The sequence below is a fragment of the Acanthopagrus latus genome, chromosome 13, assembly GCF_904848185.1.
Source record: "Acanthopagrus latus isolate v.2019 chromosome 13, fAcaLat1.1, whole genome shotgun sequence".
Classification (NCBI taxonomy): Eukaryota; Metazoa; Chordata; class Actinopteri; order Spariformes; family Sparidae; genus Acanthopagrus; species Acanthopagrus latus.
In genome coordinates, this window is record NC_051051.1 from 13,741,415 (window position 1) to 13,755,763 (window position 14,349).

The 14,349-nt window shown below is 44.6% G+C and overlaps 1 protein-coding gene across 1 annotated transcript in view; it reads left to right on the forward strand.

Annotated features, from left to right (window-relative positions):
* Positions 1-14,349, forward strand: part of med13a (mediator complex subunit 13a) — a 72,746-nt gene that overhangs the window by 45,402 nt on the left and 12,995 nt on the right. Inside the window, exons 5-15 of the mRNA XM_037119287.1 lie at positions 294-494; positions 603-797; positions 932-1,094; positions 1,857-1,967; positions 3,863-4,624; positions 6,005-6,221; positions 9,285-9,315; positions 10,418-10,539; positions 10,874-10,964; positions 12,307-12,518; positions 13,401-13,597. Coding sequence (XP_036975182.1) covers positions 294-494; positions 603-797; positions 932-1,094; positions 1,857-1,967; positions 3,863-4,624; positions 6,005-6,221; positions 9,285-9,315; positions 10,418-10,539; positions 10,874-10,964; positions 12,307-12,518; positions 13,401-13,597 — 2,302 coding nt within the window. The remainder of the gene's footprint in view (positions 1-293; positions 495-602; positions 798-931; positions 1,095-1,856; positions 1,968-3,862; positions 4,625-6,004; positions 6,222-9,284; positions 9,316-10,417; positions 10,540-10,873; positions 10,965-12,306; positions 12,519-13,400; positions 13,598-14,349) is intronic.

The window sequence follows — 14,349 nt, forward strand, 5'->3', positions numbered from 1 at the left end:
AGAATAAAAATAGGACAAGAAAATATATTGAAGATGGTCAACGAGGGATGGTATGAATGAGAGGACTGATGATTTATACAAGATGGATGGAAGAGGATGGGTAAAGGATTGCAGAGTGATGGAAAGAAATAAAAAGTACAGAGGTGAAGAGCAGAAGGTAGAAATTAAGTTTGCTGAAGATGAGACGATGAAGGGAGTGCAGTGGTAAAAATAAGCAAGGAAATGGTCAAAAAGTGACTGAAACTTGACGACTCTTACACTGACGTGTGTTGTCTTCCTCTCCCTCTGACTAGTCATCCTGAGTCCTTTCGGCCTGAACGGGACGCTCACTGGCCAGTCGTTCAAGATGTCAGACCCACCCACCCAGAAGCTGATTGAGGAGTGGAACCAGTTCTATCCCATCAGTCCTAGTGCCAAGGAGGGTGTGTCGGAAGACAAGGGGGAGGACATGGACTGGGAGGATGACTCTCTGGCCTCTGTGGAGGTCCTCGTAGGTCAGTTTTTAAAGTATACATCATCAAGCTTATCCTTTGTGAGATTCCCTGTTTGAAATACAGAATTAACTGCCGTGCTTCTTGAACATCCCACCTCTGTGTGCACAGGTGGTGTGCGCATGGTGTACCCAGCCTGCCTAGTGCTGGTACCCCAGTCAGACATCCCTGTTGTGGCCCCTGTGGGGTCCTCCCACTGCACTGCCGTCTACTCGGGTGGCCACCAAGTGCCTGCTTCCCAGCGAGAGCCCGCCATGTCTTTGGTGACCCTCACCCCTCCCACATCGCCTGAGGAGTCACAGACAGGTAATGGAATAAACACATTTATAAGACAGGACCGCAAAGACTTCAGTAAAGTCTTAGACAAAGCTTGCTTAAGAATATTATTGAATTGGAATTTTTTTTTGTATGTCTCTCCACCCTGCTCTTTCCCTCTATAGTGGACTCTCACTCGGCCCAGAAGTGGGTTAAGATGCCTTCATCCTCTGACGCGTTCAGCGTGGACAGAACAAGTCACCATGGAGGCAAAATTCCACGACGGCTAGCCAGTCAGGTGGTGGAGCGCGTCTGGCAAGAGTGCAATATCAACCGAGCCCAGAACAAGTGAGTCTGTTATTGTCTCTAGAAATGAGCACAGACTGATTGGCTGTGCTGCAGTGTTCAAGTACTCTTGGGAAGTTGGAATTCTAATTTTCAGTTCAAAACAATGTAATTAACTCAACCTCTTCAACTGGTTCAAGGTGATCTACACAGGCTCAGATGCCACGCTTGGCTAATTTTTTGAATAAACTCTGAATGAAGTGTGATGGCAGTTTTTCTTTTTTTTTTTTCTTTCTCGCTAACACTCTTGCCTCTTGGTGGTACTTCCTGTACCTTCTGACTGCGCATCTGTTATATATACACTGCATCGTTGTCAAACAGTCTCACATAATACTTTATTATTCATACATAAACCATACAAGGAAAATCCCAGATAAACCTGTCTGGAAATAATGATTGCTTGTAATTAAAGTAAGGGTCAGCATGCGGTTTTGGCCCATGGTCTTTTGTTGTATTCACCATCAGTGAAACTGACACATTGGGAGCAACCCGGGATCTGTAGCCCCTTGACCAAGCACAGAGTGTCGGCTGGAGTTAGCTGTTGGCTTGTCAGCCAAAATATTGTTGCTCCAAGCAGTAGCAATGAATACAGCCTCAGCAAAAAGCTTTTCCCATTCGCCATTGTACGCTGAAGGGACCTGAGAAAAGTCTTTTTAGCATTTGTGTTTCAAAAAAAATAAGGCTGGGCCTATCTCTGCTGCATGAAAAAGTCAAAATTACAATTATGTACAATTGTGTCTGAAACGTTTTTTTCCCTCTCTCCAGGCGGAAGTTCTCAGCCGCAACCAACGGTACCTGTGAAGAGGAGTCGACAGACAAAGTGGGGGCCTGGGATTTTGTGGAGCATTCACAGAGGTCATATTGCAGCTGTTCCAGGTCAGTTATTTCCCATGTGGATGTAAAGTGTGTGTAGGTATTGCTCATGTATGAATGTGTGGTCAAAAGCCTTTCAAAGAGGTTACATGAAGTCTGCAGAGCTTTGAACAGTGGCACAGAGAGCCGCATTCAGCAAAATATCTGCTAGTTATATCCACGTCTAGACTTTGACAAGAATATTATTCTTCATATTTTTCAATTTATCACTATTTTGTGTAAATGACAGCCGCGCCGGGGCTGAAACCTCTGCTGGGCTGTGTTTTTGTAAGTCAGACATTTTTTTTATTCCCACATTGATGGGAATCATTTGAAGGAGAGAGAACAGTTTGACCTCCAATGGAACATTTCAGGGATACCCTGGTAATAAGAGTAAGAGCGTGTGTGTTGCATGCTCCCACAGTAATGTTGACAAATGAGCTCAAAACATGTCGAATGCGATCAGACATATCTGTTTAAATGTCACCGTTGTTTTTATCTACTAGAGCATATGGGCACAGTTACAGTAGATGCATATTGTGAGTAAATTGGCAGGGAAAGGCTACAGTTGAAACACTGCCTCACGGAGAGCTCGCTTTGAGTCCTATGTTTATTTCCTCGTTCAGTACATTTAAATTTAATCACTGTCTTCAGTGTGTCATTCTTGAATTAAAAAGCAAATCAGCTGTCCCCTACATCCGTCAGTCGTCAGCTTTTCATTTATCTCGGCCAACCACAGTTGCAACCAGCTGCTTTACTCACAAGGGTACGTGTAAACACAAGCAGCAGTGAGCAGTCAGTGAGCTGGATGCTTGACTGGCCTCCACACAATCTGAAGCAATCTAACAGATTGAAAGACAATTCTTAATCATGGTTAATTATAAAGTACAATCTAAACTGAATTTTGATTGGTGGGATACCTGACAAGTTTGGGCAGTCCTCCATTGGGGAATCCTTTGCACTTGGGGGAAGGAGAGTCGGCCCGGACTGCAGACGACAGCAGAGTGGATTGGGCCAGTCAGCTGGAGCATGTTAATTTGTTGGAAGTCACCCAACACTTTGGCGACACAGAAATGGGAAGCTATGTGCATTGCCAATTTTAATGGTCATTAGCTCTGTTTCCTAGATGGAAGCCTTCCATGTGTCTGCTTATCTTGACATCGAATTGTCAGGGCACACAAGTACCCTTGCCATTAAAGAGACGCAGCTTCCTCATCAACATGCTAATGTAAAGCCACCGTACTAAGCACAGTAATCCAGGCAAGAAGAGGCAGTGGAATGGTAGTGGTATGGGAAGGTGAGCGAAGTGGCTGGGTTGGCTATAGGCAGGTTCGGTGATCAACTAGGCGACCAACCCAGTGATCACGGTGAAGCCTAGGTAGGGTGTGTAATGTAATTTATCATCTGATCAGCCTCATGTGGTCTAGCTGAATGGCCATTGGAGTTATGGAGGAGTGAGATATTGTTTCTTTTCAAGTGACGGCAATTTGTTCATTTGCTGTGATTTCTCTTTTTAGGTGTTTTGGAAAGTGGTCACGTATAGGCTTTCAGGAAATGCACTTTGTTCATGTCATGTGCATGAGTATTAAGAGTAAATAGAATTATGAATGTGCAACAACTTTGTGGATTAGATGTTGCAGCCTTACACTCATGCAACTTAACTGTCGGTCTGCTAATTGATTTGAGTTTAATTAGTGAGGCTGCTATGTTGCAGGTGAGAGTAATTGAGGTAATTGATGTTTTCTAGAAGAAGCAGATGGAACTATTTATGGGGCGGTTTTTTATTTATTTTTTACACAAACTGCTCAGGATTAGATTTTTTTTTTCATTGTGCATTTTCATGGTGAGATTATTTTTGTCTCTGCTGCTGTTTTGTTCATGTCACCAGTAGTAACACATGTACCTGTTTTGTTTTGCAGATACAAGTCAGTAAAGCAGCGAATGGGCAGCACCCCAGGCCAAGCCCAGTCAGCTGGCCAGCCCTCCCAGCCCCCTACTAAGCACAAAGCTGGGGGAGAGAAGCCGGAGAAAGGTGACAAGCAGCAGAAAAGACCCCAGACACCCTTTCATCATCGCAGTTTGACCAGCGACGATGCTTCAATAGACACAGAGGCAACAGCCGGCCAGAGGTTAGCCATGAGGGGTCAGGATGGAGGAAGATTCACCAGTATACGCTCTGCGGATGTGTCCGCCCTCCAAAAAGCCCCCCAGCTCCACAGTGGGGTGATCAGCACTGGGCCGTCGGAACAGGCCAACTCGCCCCAACCCCCTCCACTTAGCCCCCACCCCTGCGAGCGTAGCGAAGAGTCAGGGGAGGGCATGAAGAACCCTTCAACCCCCAACAGCCAACACTTTTACCAGCCACCCCCGGAGCCCTGCTTGGTTGGGGTGAAGGGTGGCGGCGAGGAGCCCGGAGGGCCAGAGGGTCTGAATCAGCACTTCCACTCCCATCACTCCCACTCCCACTCCCACCCTGGAGGGTCGACCTACTCTGAGCCCCCTGAGCCCACCGTGTATGTTGGCGCAGCGGTCAACTTGGAGGAGGACAGCTCCCATGCACCATGGAGGTTATTCAACCTACCCCGCAGGAAAGAAGCCGAGCTGCCCACGCCACTACTGCCGGGGGACAAGCTGAGGGACGACGCCTTGGCATCGCAAGACAACCTGGTGTCGGTCACAGAGTGAGTGACACATGCCAGTTAACAATCAATGCTCATTGTCAATTGTCTTTTTTTTTCACACGTGTGGAGATAAAGACTTGTCATTCATAGACTGACTAAGCAGTTAGACATCCAGACCCTCCCACCTTTTTCCCTGGAAAGTGGCCCCAGGCCGCTTTGGGGCACTTTCAATAGACCAGAGAAAATTGTTTTGAAAGAGTAATGATGCACAACCCACCTTCTCCCCCTTTCTCATCCTGCAGTTTCTGAATGTTAGGCATAGTGCTTAGCCACACACAGCATGTTAATCTCTTGCTATGTGCCCTTTTGACATCATACATCACCAATGTGCAGGGCCAGCACTACTCATTGGTTCTACACGCACACACACTGGGGCTATGAGAGTGGTAGAGTAATGGCAGGGTTTGGATAAAGATAAAACTCTCTCCTATTGTAATACAGTTGAAGCTGAGAGAAATACTGTCAGATTGGCAGGCACTGGAGACAGTCTTGCACCAAGTAGGAGCTGCTAGCAAGGAAGACGATCACAGATGGTCAGAGCATGGGGGTGGGGGCTTGTCCGGTGTGAAGGCAGGCAGACAGAGTGACCAGCAGGCCGTAGGGTGGCCGTAATGGGAATTTTCGACGGGGTTATGCAATCCCAAGGGGGCCAGCCGCTTGGATGGGCTATTCTAGAGAGCTGTAATCCTCCAGCCACTGCTCTGAATGGCGGCTAATCTCTGGCCCAGGCCACTGCACACCATCACCTCACATCAGAGCTGGACAGGCATGACGAGAAGACAGAAGTACAGAAAAATATAGGAGGCAGCGAAGGGGAGGGATAACACCTAAGTTGGGTCAGTCCCTCCTCTCCCTTTGAGCTCCCAGTAGTTTTCTGCTTTCCCATCCCTCCCTGTCCTGTTACATATAAGGAACAAGTAGGCCACAGTCAGAGCCACGTAAGAGATTCTGATGAGCCCTGTCACAGTAACAAGTGATAAATGTGTCTGTCTGTAAGTGTTAGGAGCAGTCAGCGTGGCAGTCACCACGTTTCTATAAATCTGCTCAAAATGTAATTGTCTGACAACAAACATGATGCACCCAGTTCTGCTGCATGACAGCTGTCAGAACTGTTTGCAATCGCTGCCATTTCTGTTTCTGCAGATAAACATTGTAGCAAATGTGACATATGATATCAGGCAGCATCAGGCCAAAGCAGAGTAGTTGAAGAGATGTTCCTGTTGAATGTAATCTGACTGCTCTTTTACACTGGTCCGTAATTGAAGCATAGCTCTTGGAATGGAATGACTGGGCGATATTCCGTAAAACTGTAACTCTTTCTGATGGTCATCTACAGCTAATCCAGTGCTAACTCTCCAAACTGATTTTCCATCTTCCCAGGGTGATGTCCACATCCAAATGTCCACTGAAGGTGTCTGAAGAACGCGTTCAGATGTATCGAGCCAGGAGGAACCAGTACCTATCTGCTACCATAACCGACGGAGATCACGAGCCGGAGGTGGATCCCTATGCCTTCGAGGAAGGAGATGTCAAGTTCACATTCTCGAACAAGAAGGATAAGGCAGGCGGGGAGCGTGAGCCAGGCAAGAAACATAAGGTAAGGCTGGTCGAGCTGGAGGAGTGAGGAATGTTTCTGAACTGGAGGACTTGCAGGATTTAATAAGTGTATTATAGCTTCCTGTTTAAGTGTTCCCTTTTGCTTTTTAATTGCTCTGGACAAGAGCATCAAAGAGAGGCCAGGCAAATTGCAAGACCGTGCTACAACAACAAACGTGTTTGCTGTGAAAACATTTTTGCAACTTGTTTCCATACAGACAAAGAGCATTGCATATCTGTATTGGCAACCATTACCTTTGTGCATCCCTGAAACAAATGATTTTACAGTTGAAATGAAAACTATACTTATTACTATACTTATTTGTCATTTCTGCTGCTAGGGGTCTCCAAATCAAAACAAAAGACACAAGTACCATGAGATCATGGGAGTTGTCGTATTTATTGTTGAACAGCCACCATTGCTGATGGAAATCTGAGCGACGTGACTTGGGCAGAAATGTTTACATACGAGGAAATGTCGTTTTTGACTTCTGCCAAGTGACCGATTTCTATAAATTGGAACATAGTTTTAAACATTCAGGAGTATATAAGTGTACTCTGCAGCTCTTTAAAATATATAACAAAGGTCTAGTCATTTCTAGACTTTTTAATACAGAAACACTACATAATACATTTGGAAGCATAAGAGTGTGTGTGTTGCATGCGTGATTCAGCATAGAGTAATCGCCTCAAAGCTTGGCAAAATATTGCTACAGCTCTGGTGGTTTGGGTGGTTCTTGTCATAAACTTCAACTCGAGCCTGCCATTTCTTTAGTGTGACTACTTGACCTGAAAAACAGTCCACACTGAACTCCACTCTGCCTAGAAATAAGCCACACGCAGTGCTTTTTCCAAGTTGGCTGCTTTCATTCCTGTGTGCAGCCACACCCCATTGGATTTAATGCAAAAAAAAAAAAAAAAAGGCTTTGACAGTTTGAAAAATGCTTAGCGGTGTGAAGCCTTCCTAAAAGGCAGCACGGAGAGTTAGCACTTCATCCACGCCTTCCTCAGCAGTCGCCTAAGGTAAAAGGGGGACAAGAGGGGCCGACTTTAAGATCAGGGAGCAGGCGAAGTAGAAAAATAGGCCATCAGCATCCTAAGCAATACTGCACTAAAAATAACGGTGCGACCACTTTCCACATACATCCGCTGCCGCTGCCCAAGTCTAACTGAACAGGAAGCCATCCCTGGATCCAGCATTGTTAGTTGAGCCCACAGGAACACCAAATAGTTAGCCTGTCTAATTTCCTTTAAGTTGTTATGTTTTTCCTATTTGATCTGCCCTCTCCCTCCTGCCACTTCCCACCATAGTCCTTTCCCTCTGCCTCTGGGTTTGTTGGCTCCGGCTCCAGACAAGGGCCACCTGTTAGCTGTGGATCGCCCCCAGCATTGAAAGGGAAATTCGATGTGTGTGTGTGTGTGTGTTCATTCCTTGGCTCCATGTTTGCATCAGGCTCCACTGAGCCAGGAGTCTAACCACAGCATCAAACCTGGCTCACTGAACCATTAAGCTTAAAAAGCGCACTCAAATATTTCCCTCTCTTCCGTCCCCCCCGGTCTGTGCAGGAATGTAAGGGTGAAGGCAGTTCTCAGTGGAGTGGAGAGTCCCCGAAGAGCAGTGTGTGCAATGGAGCCCTTCCACTGTCTGCTTCATGTGGTGTGTGCGGTGTGTGTGTGTGGGTGTTCCTCCTTGTTAGGGCCGTTTTCCTTGAGCATTTTTTTTTTTTTTCAATCTTTGTAGCTGCAAGATGCTTTCTACCTGGCTGTTGAGGAATATAAATGTGGAGCACTAAGAGAATTTCCTCTTCATAGATTTGGAGCAGGATAAGCTGTTGCAGCATCTTTATTCATAGTTTAGAGTATTTAACCACTTACTGGTGGCTCACTATAGAATGCAGCGACCTACTATGAACTGTATATGAGCATCTCCAGCGATCACTCTATGAAATCTTCAAACTGGAGAGTTATTGACCGGTGTGACACATGCTGTAAAGCACAATCATCTCATCAACATACCATTACAGAGAAGTGGTGCGCCTATGTCTGAGCCTCGAGGGTAAATGAGATGGAGGAGAAAGGGTGATGGGATAGTCTGACGCAGGCACGCTTGTAGCTAAACAAGCTTTTGCAATATGTAAAAGACTCAAGACATTCCCACCCAAGGCCAGGTTATTGATAAGGGGTCAAGGCATCATTAGCACCTATAGATTGTGGCCTTGGTGCAGATGTAGTGCTCTGCTGTGGATTGGTCCTTTAAAGGGAGACAGATTAAAGCCTGCGTTACTCAGAGAAAAGCCCTGGAGCGTAATGAAATCAATGGCTAGGACATAACATTCCTGTTTCCCAGCTAGAAATGTCTCAGCACATAGTGTACACACAACCTGCCATAAGAGCATACACATACACACACACACACACACACACACACACACACACACACACACACACACACACACAGACAGAAGGCTGGCCCTCCCACATATTGATGTCTGGGTGGGAGCCTAAGAGGCCATTCCTTGGATCATGATTTCACTCTGATCCACTCTGGAAATCTCATTTGCCACAGCAGAGGCAAGCAGTCCATTTTCTCGGTTCTTCCTATTTTCTCTCTCTTTTTTTTTTATTACTCTTATTGTTGTTATCATTTTTGCCTCGATTCGAGAAGGGACCCCCCTCAGTAAGACAGTCTGGCTGCTCGATGACACATGTTACTCTTTGTGTATTTCCATCTGCATCGTGATGTATCCCAACTGTGGTCCAGTCAGATTTCTTTGTATCGTTCTTAATTACAGTTATGGACCCAAAGGATTTCAAACACTCACATGTTAACACAGTAATGAAACAGACTCTGCTCAGCTGCAGGCCCTCATTAAGTACAAGACAAAGCTTCATCTACATAAGACTGGTGTCGTGTTTTTTATAAACAATTTGTCTGTCTGGACTTCACATACTGAGCTTCGTTTAATCAAATATTCTCTGTTTGATCTATCTGTCTGGTTCGATTGGCATGTGCATTTATTTGCCCCCCTCCTCCTAACCATCCCATCTTTCTTTTTCCTCACAGGGTGAAGATGGAGGAGCAGGTCCTTCAGATGGTAAGGAGCTTTCCTATTATCTACTCCCTTGTTTTTTTTCTGACTTGGCTGCTGTCACATAAACCAGGGGTGTGATTCTTCTGGTTAAATCTGGAAATCAGGCTTTTCCGACCTGAAAATGAGGCTCTCACCTTGCGGGTCAAGTATTGGTTAACACAATGACCGCTGTACACGTTTTTGTGCCTCTGATTCATGTCTTCATGTCACTCCGCATGTAGTCCATTCATTTGTCACGATGGAACTTTATTTAAAGCAGAGCTTCACCAAAGAGCCTGCAATTGTTGTGGAAGGTTATCTGATGTGGGTTAGGGTTAGCCCTAAAAAAAAAAGCTCCCTAATGCTCAAGAGGTTGACGTAATTTCAATCAGCAATGTCAACTTATGTAACAATGTAAACTATACTATTTTAGTATATTGTCTCATGTCTTAGATTCTGAAATTCTGAAAATGAATGTTTTTTTTTTTTCCAAAATCTCACCAGTAGTCACTATTTAAAGGGTTATTTTTCAAAATAACCCCCTAGTGTTGCTAGGTTACGGACTCAGAGCACCGATGCTAGAAAAAAATCTCAGGCAAACACTGTGTGCTCTACGAATTTTGGACGTGTGGGGCAAACTATTTCTTCCTTAGCTGAAGCCGACAATGGGACAAAATAAATGTAAAGAGAGACATAGTGGAGCTGTATGTTTTTCTGCTTTTTTTGTCCTTTACCAATGATGCCTATGATAAAACACATACAGCCTTACTGCACAACCTCAAGAAACCTAGACGGTGTTCATTCAGCATACCAATTAAAACTTGTCTGCTTCTTTCAGTTCAGTCTTCCCAAAGTTTTGTTAATAGAGACTACACTCATTCACATAATAGGGATCATCCTTTCTCAGTTATTTTTCATTTAAATCTCGTACATCCGATTCGTCATGCCACAAGCGTTTCAGTTATTGAATTTGGAAGAAAATCTCTCTCGTGAATTGGCTGAATGCAAAGTAAATTGAACCCAGTCAAGGTAGCCAGTTTGCACAAACAATCATAGCTCATCATGTGGACAAGGAGTAAAAACAAAGATATTTTGGCATTAACAGCAAGTATGTTTGTTCGTGCAGATGCTCAGCGGGCAGCTGCTTCCAACCGCATGGCCTCCACCAGCCTGATCCATGAGACAGACCTGGTGGTGTCCATCAACGACCTGGACAACCTCTTCAACTCGGACGAGGATGATCTGGCGGTTAGTAGAGACCTTGGCTCACACTGCAATGAATATCTAATTACACCCAGATTGGGGTGGCCATGTATTTGTGTGTGTGTGTCTGTGTGTGAGTGTGTGTTTCCACTGGCATTTTTGTGCCAGCGCAGTGTCTTCACTCTGCTCATCATCAGCTGACAGTTCTCACCACCCACTGCAGTTACTCTAACAAAATGTCATGTATGATACTGACTCGCAGGCCCTCGGGTGCGGGAAATATGACAGGAATACATTTAGAGTAGTATTATTATTAACTGATTTTTTTGAGTTACCAGAATGATCATGTATTAAAATACTTCTCTTTTTTTGTCCACAGCCTGGCTCCAGGCGACCGGTGAATGGAACGGACGAGAAATTTGGTGGCAAGGAACCAAAGCAGTCCACTTTGGACCCCGTGTCCTGCATTAGTATGTATCAACAACATGTCAGCACTGATGTTTCTCTCTCTTCCCTGAACGTTGATGTGTCGTGTCACTTAAAACTGCAAGGATGGATTTACCTCAAGTGTTGATCTAGAATCCGATTCATCATCCGTGCCAGTCCTTTGAAAATTAAGAATGGTACACTTAGATCTTGCCCGAAGTCAGTTCAGTTTTAAATGTAGTATTCCCCCTGCTCAAAATTTCACAAGAGTGAAACGGCAACATATCCTTTAAATCCTTTAATTAAGATAAAGGCTTTTACCATGCAAGCATCATTGATGCTCACCCTTGACTTGGCCACCTAGTGGTGGTGAATATGGTTTGGACTTCACGGTACACGAGTGTTTAGGTTGCAGCTGGCAGTTTGCAATTTGTTGGCTTGACAATGACTGTACCGTACAGTATATTCTGTGACATTATCATTAAGTTATTATATTTTTGCATATGAGACTAAAAGACTAAGGAGAATTTTACAATAGTTCAAATGTTACTCTGAAGCAAATTGGTCTCAGATCAACCATTTGTCTTTAGTTTCATGAACAGACCCTGGCACAGTCTCAGCCTCTGCCCATATACTTGGAAATGTGTATTTTAGGCCCCATTGAAGAAATTTCAGCTACAAACATGTTGTGAGTGCTGTCTTCCTATATTCCCTGCAAGTAGTCTCTGCCTTTGCCCCTCTCTTTGCAAAGAGATATACATAGATATCTTCACCGGGAAACCAGTCATTCTAGTAGAGAGCAAATTACTATAAAAAGAAGGCACTTCTGCTTTTACCCACCTCTCAACTTTGTATAAACAGCCGGAAATATTCTCACTGATATATAAATAAAAAAATGTGAACGAACATGCCAATTGAACTGTGACAAACTATGTAAACATTTCATCAGCCGTGGGAGAGATGCCAGTTAGAGTTAAAGCTTATCTAATAAGTATTCATCTGTTCTGTGTTTACGCGGTGGCTGCCTGTAAAGACAGCTCCTTGTCATATTTGGTTGCCAAGCAAGAAAACATACATCAGCAAGCATCTTGACAGAAGCACTAACAGAGTTCTAACAGCTTAAAATTACCCATCTTACCATATGATGCTGTCCTCATGTTCCCATAATTGTTATCTTAAGAGATAGTTTGTGTCTCAAAGTGCTGTGTATTGGGCAATTAAAACATTGTATACCAAACATAATTAATTTTGATCTCCTTATCAAAGCTTCATGATAAGTGCAAAAATGCTGGAGTAGACTTGCCCTCCCTATTGCTCTCGTTCCTCCTCAAACACATTACAATCCTTGTCATATTCTGATGTCCCCTTGTTTCTCTCTTCCGCCAGGCTCAGCAGACCTGCACCAAATGTTTCCCACGCCTCCCTCCCTAGAGCAGCACATCATGGGCTACTCACCCATGAACATGTGCAGCAAGGACTACGGCAGCATGGAGGCCAACCCTGGCATGACCACGCTGGACGGCACCTCGTCTCTGGGAGGACACTTCAAGATTGAGGTGGAGGAGAGCTTCTGCAGCCCCAAGCCATCTGAGATCAAGGTGGGGTGGGACTCCGTAAATCTGTCGTGGATTATTGCAGCGTCAGTGACTGACTGACCAAACCATTAGGTTGAATTTACCGCCAGAATTCGTAGATGTTGTAAGTCAAAGTGAATGATGGTTGGTGGATATATGTTCTTGGCCATGCTCGTTTTGAGGCAGCTGGCCGGCCACTTGATCAGAGGCTGCCCTTCAGATCAGGAATACAGCCCTGAGGATAATATTTTTGCCTCTGAGGTTTCAACTAGAACACACATATTTTTAGATTCTTTGTGACTAAAAAATAGGTAATTTGATATTTTTCAACTGACCTTCAATAAATTGCCAGCACTTTGAAATATCTTAATGAGCAGATGGGGTAACAGGGTAATTGCCCATTTTGTTTACATGCAGTTTTCGTTTTTGGAACACACGAGAATTGAAGGTTTTACTACTGTGATTTTTAAAATAATTTATAATTTATTATATATTTTGTTATTGGTTTCAAATTACAATCCCAGTGTCTGAGGGTCTTAAGAATCAAACAATTGTGTTTGCATTAATTATATTATCAGCAGTCAATGCCAAAACATGTTTTAAAAATGACAGTAGCGTAGTTTCTGGCATTTCTGGAACATTATTGTTCAACTACTGTAGTTATTGTAAGGGCCTAATTGCACACCATGATTCATTTTGTAGTTCCTGGAAATGTGAAGTTTGCCCTCTGTGTCAGATATAAGTAGTCTTATTTGAGGTACTAAGTTGAAGCTTCCACAGATGTTGTGTTTGAAGGAATGTAAGGTTGCAAAGTGTTAGCCAGCAATGCCTTGACTTATCTTCTGCATGTTTCCCTGTGCCCTAACTGTTTTTTTTCCCCCCCCTTATTTTCTGTCCGTCTTGCAGGACTATTCATTCGTGTACAAGCCGGAGCTGTGCCAGGCGTTCGTAGGCTGCTCCATGTTTGCTCCTCTGAAGGCATTGCCCAGCCAGTGTCTCCCGCCCATCAAAATACCAGAGGACTGCATCTACCGACCGAGCTGGACCATGGGCAGAGAGATGCTCAACCCCGTGCCTGTCATGACCTTTCTCAACAAGGACAGGTATGCTGCTGTAGTGCTATAGTGTGTGGGCGTTGCTGTTATTACGCTGCTGAGATCTTTAATGTGAAATAACTGTGGATAGGCAGTAAAGCGCACTCTGTAAAATCATCCGCTTAACAGAATCACATCGAGTGATTCCAGTGGTGTGAGTGCCAGGTCTCGCTGACACTCTACATGCCTTATTTCTGAATAATTTTTATCTAACTCGTTTCAAAGATCATCCATAATTTACCATGATGGTTACTGAGGCATTCTAATCTAAACCCGCTGAAGAAATGCCAAGGCTGTGCAGCTTGGTTTGCATTTTGTGTGCAAGGAAGCATGCACTGCCACTGTGCTCCCTCTCTGTCCGCACATCCTCTGGTCTCTCCCATGGACACCCCCATAGCAGGCTGCTCAATTTCTCATGCATGGCTGCCTCAGGCAGGGCAGGGAAATGAGTGCAAAATGCCTCCTTGGTTGAAGATGAGGATTATCACTGGAGTGGTGAGATGGGCCCCCACAGCGGCTCCATGCCACCTCACTGCTCATAGCAGCGTGGAGTCTCGAGCATATCTGTCACTGTTCCTCTGAAGTCCTCACAGCCACACCTCTGCTACTCTCCACACACACACACACACACACACACACACACACACACACACACACACACACACACACACACACACACAGAGGGATCTCTTATCAGAGACGTCCTAACACTAACTGCCTTTTGTTCTATTGATTCTCTGATTTTTGTTTTGTAATCAGAG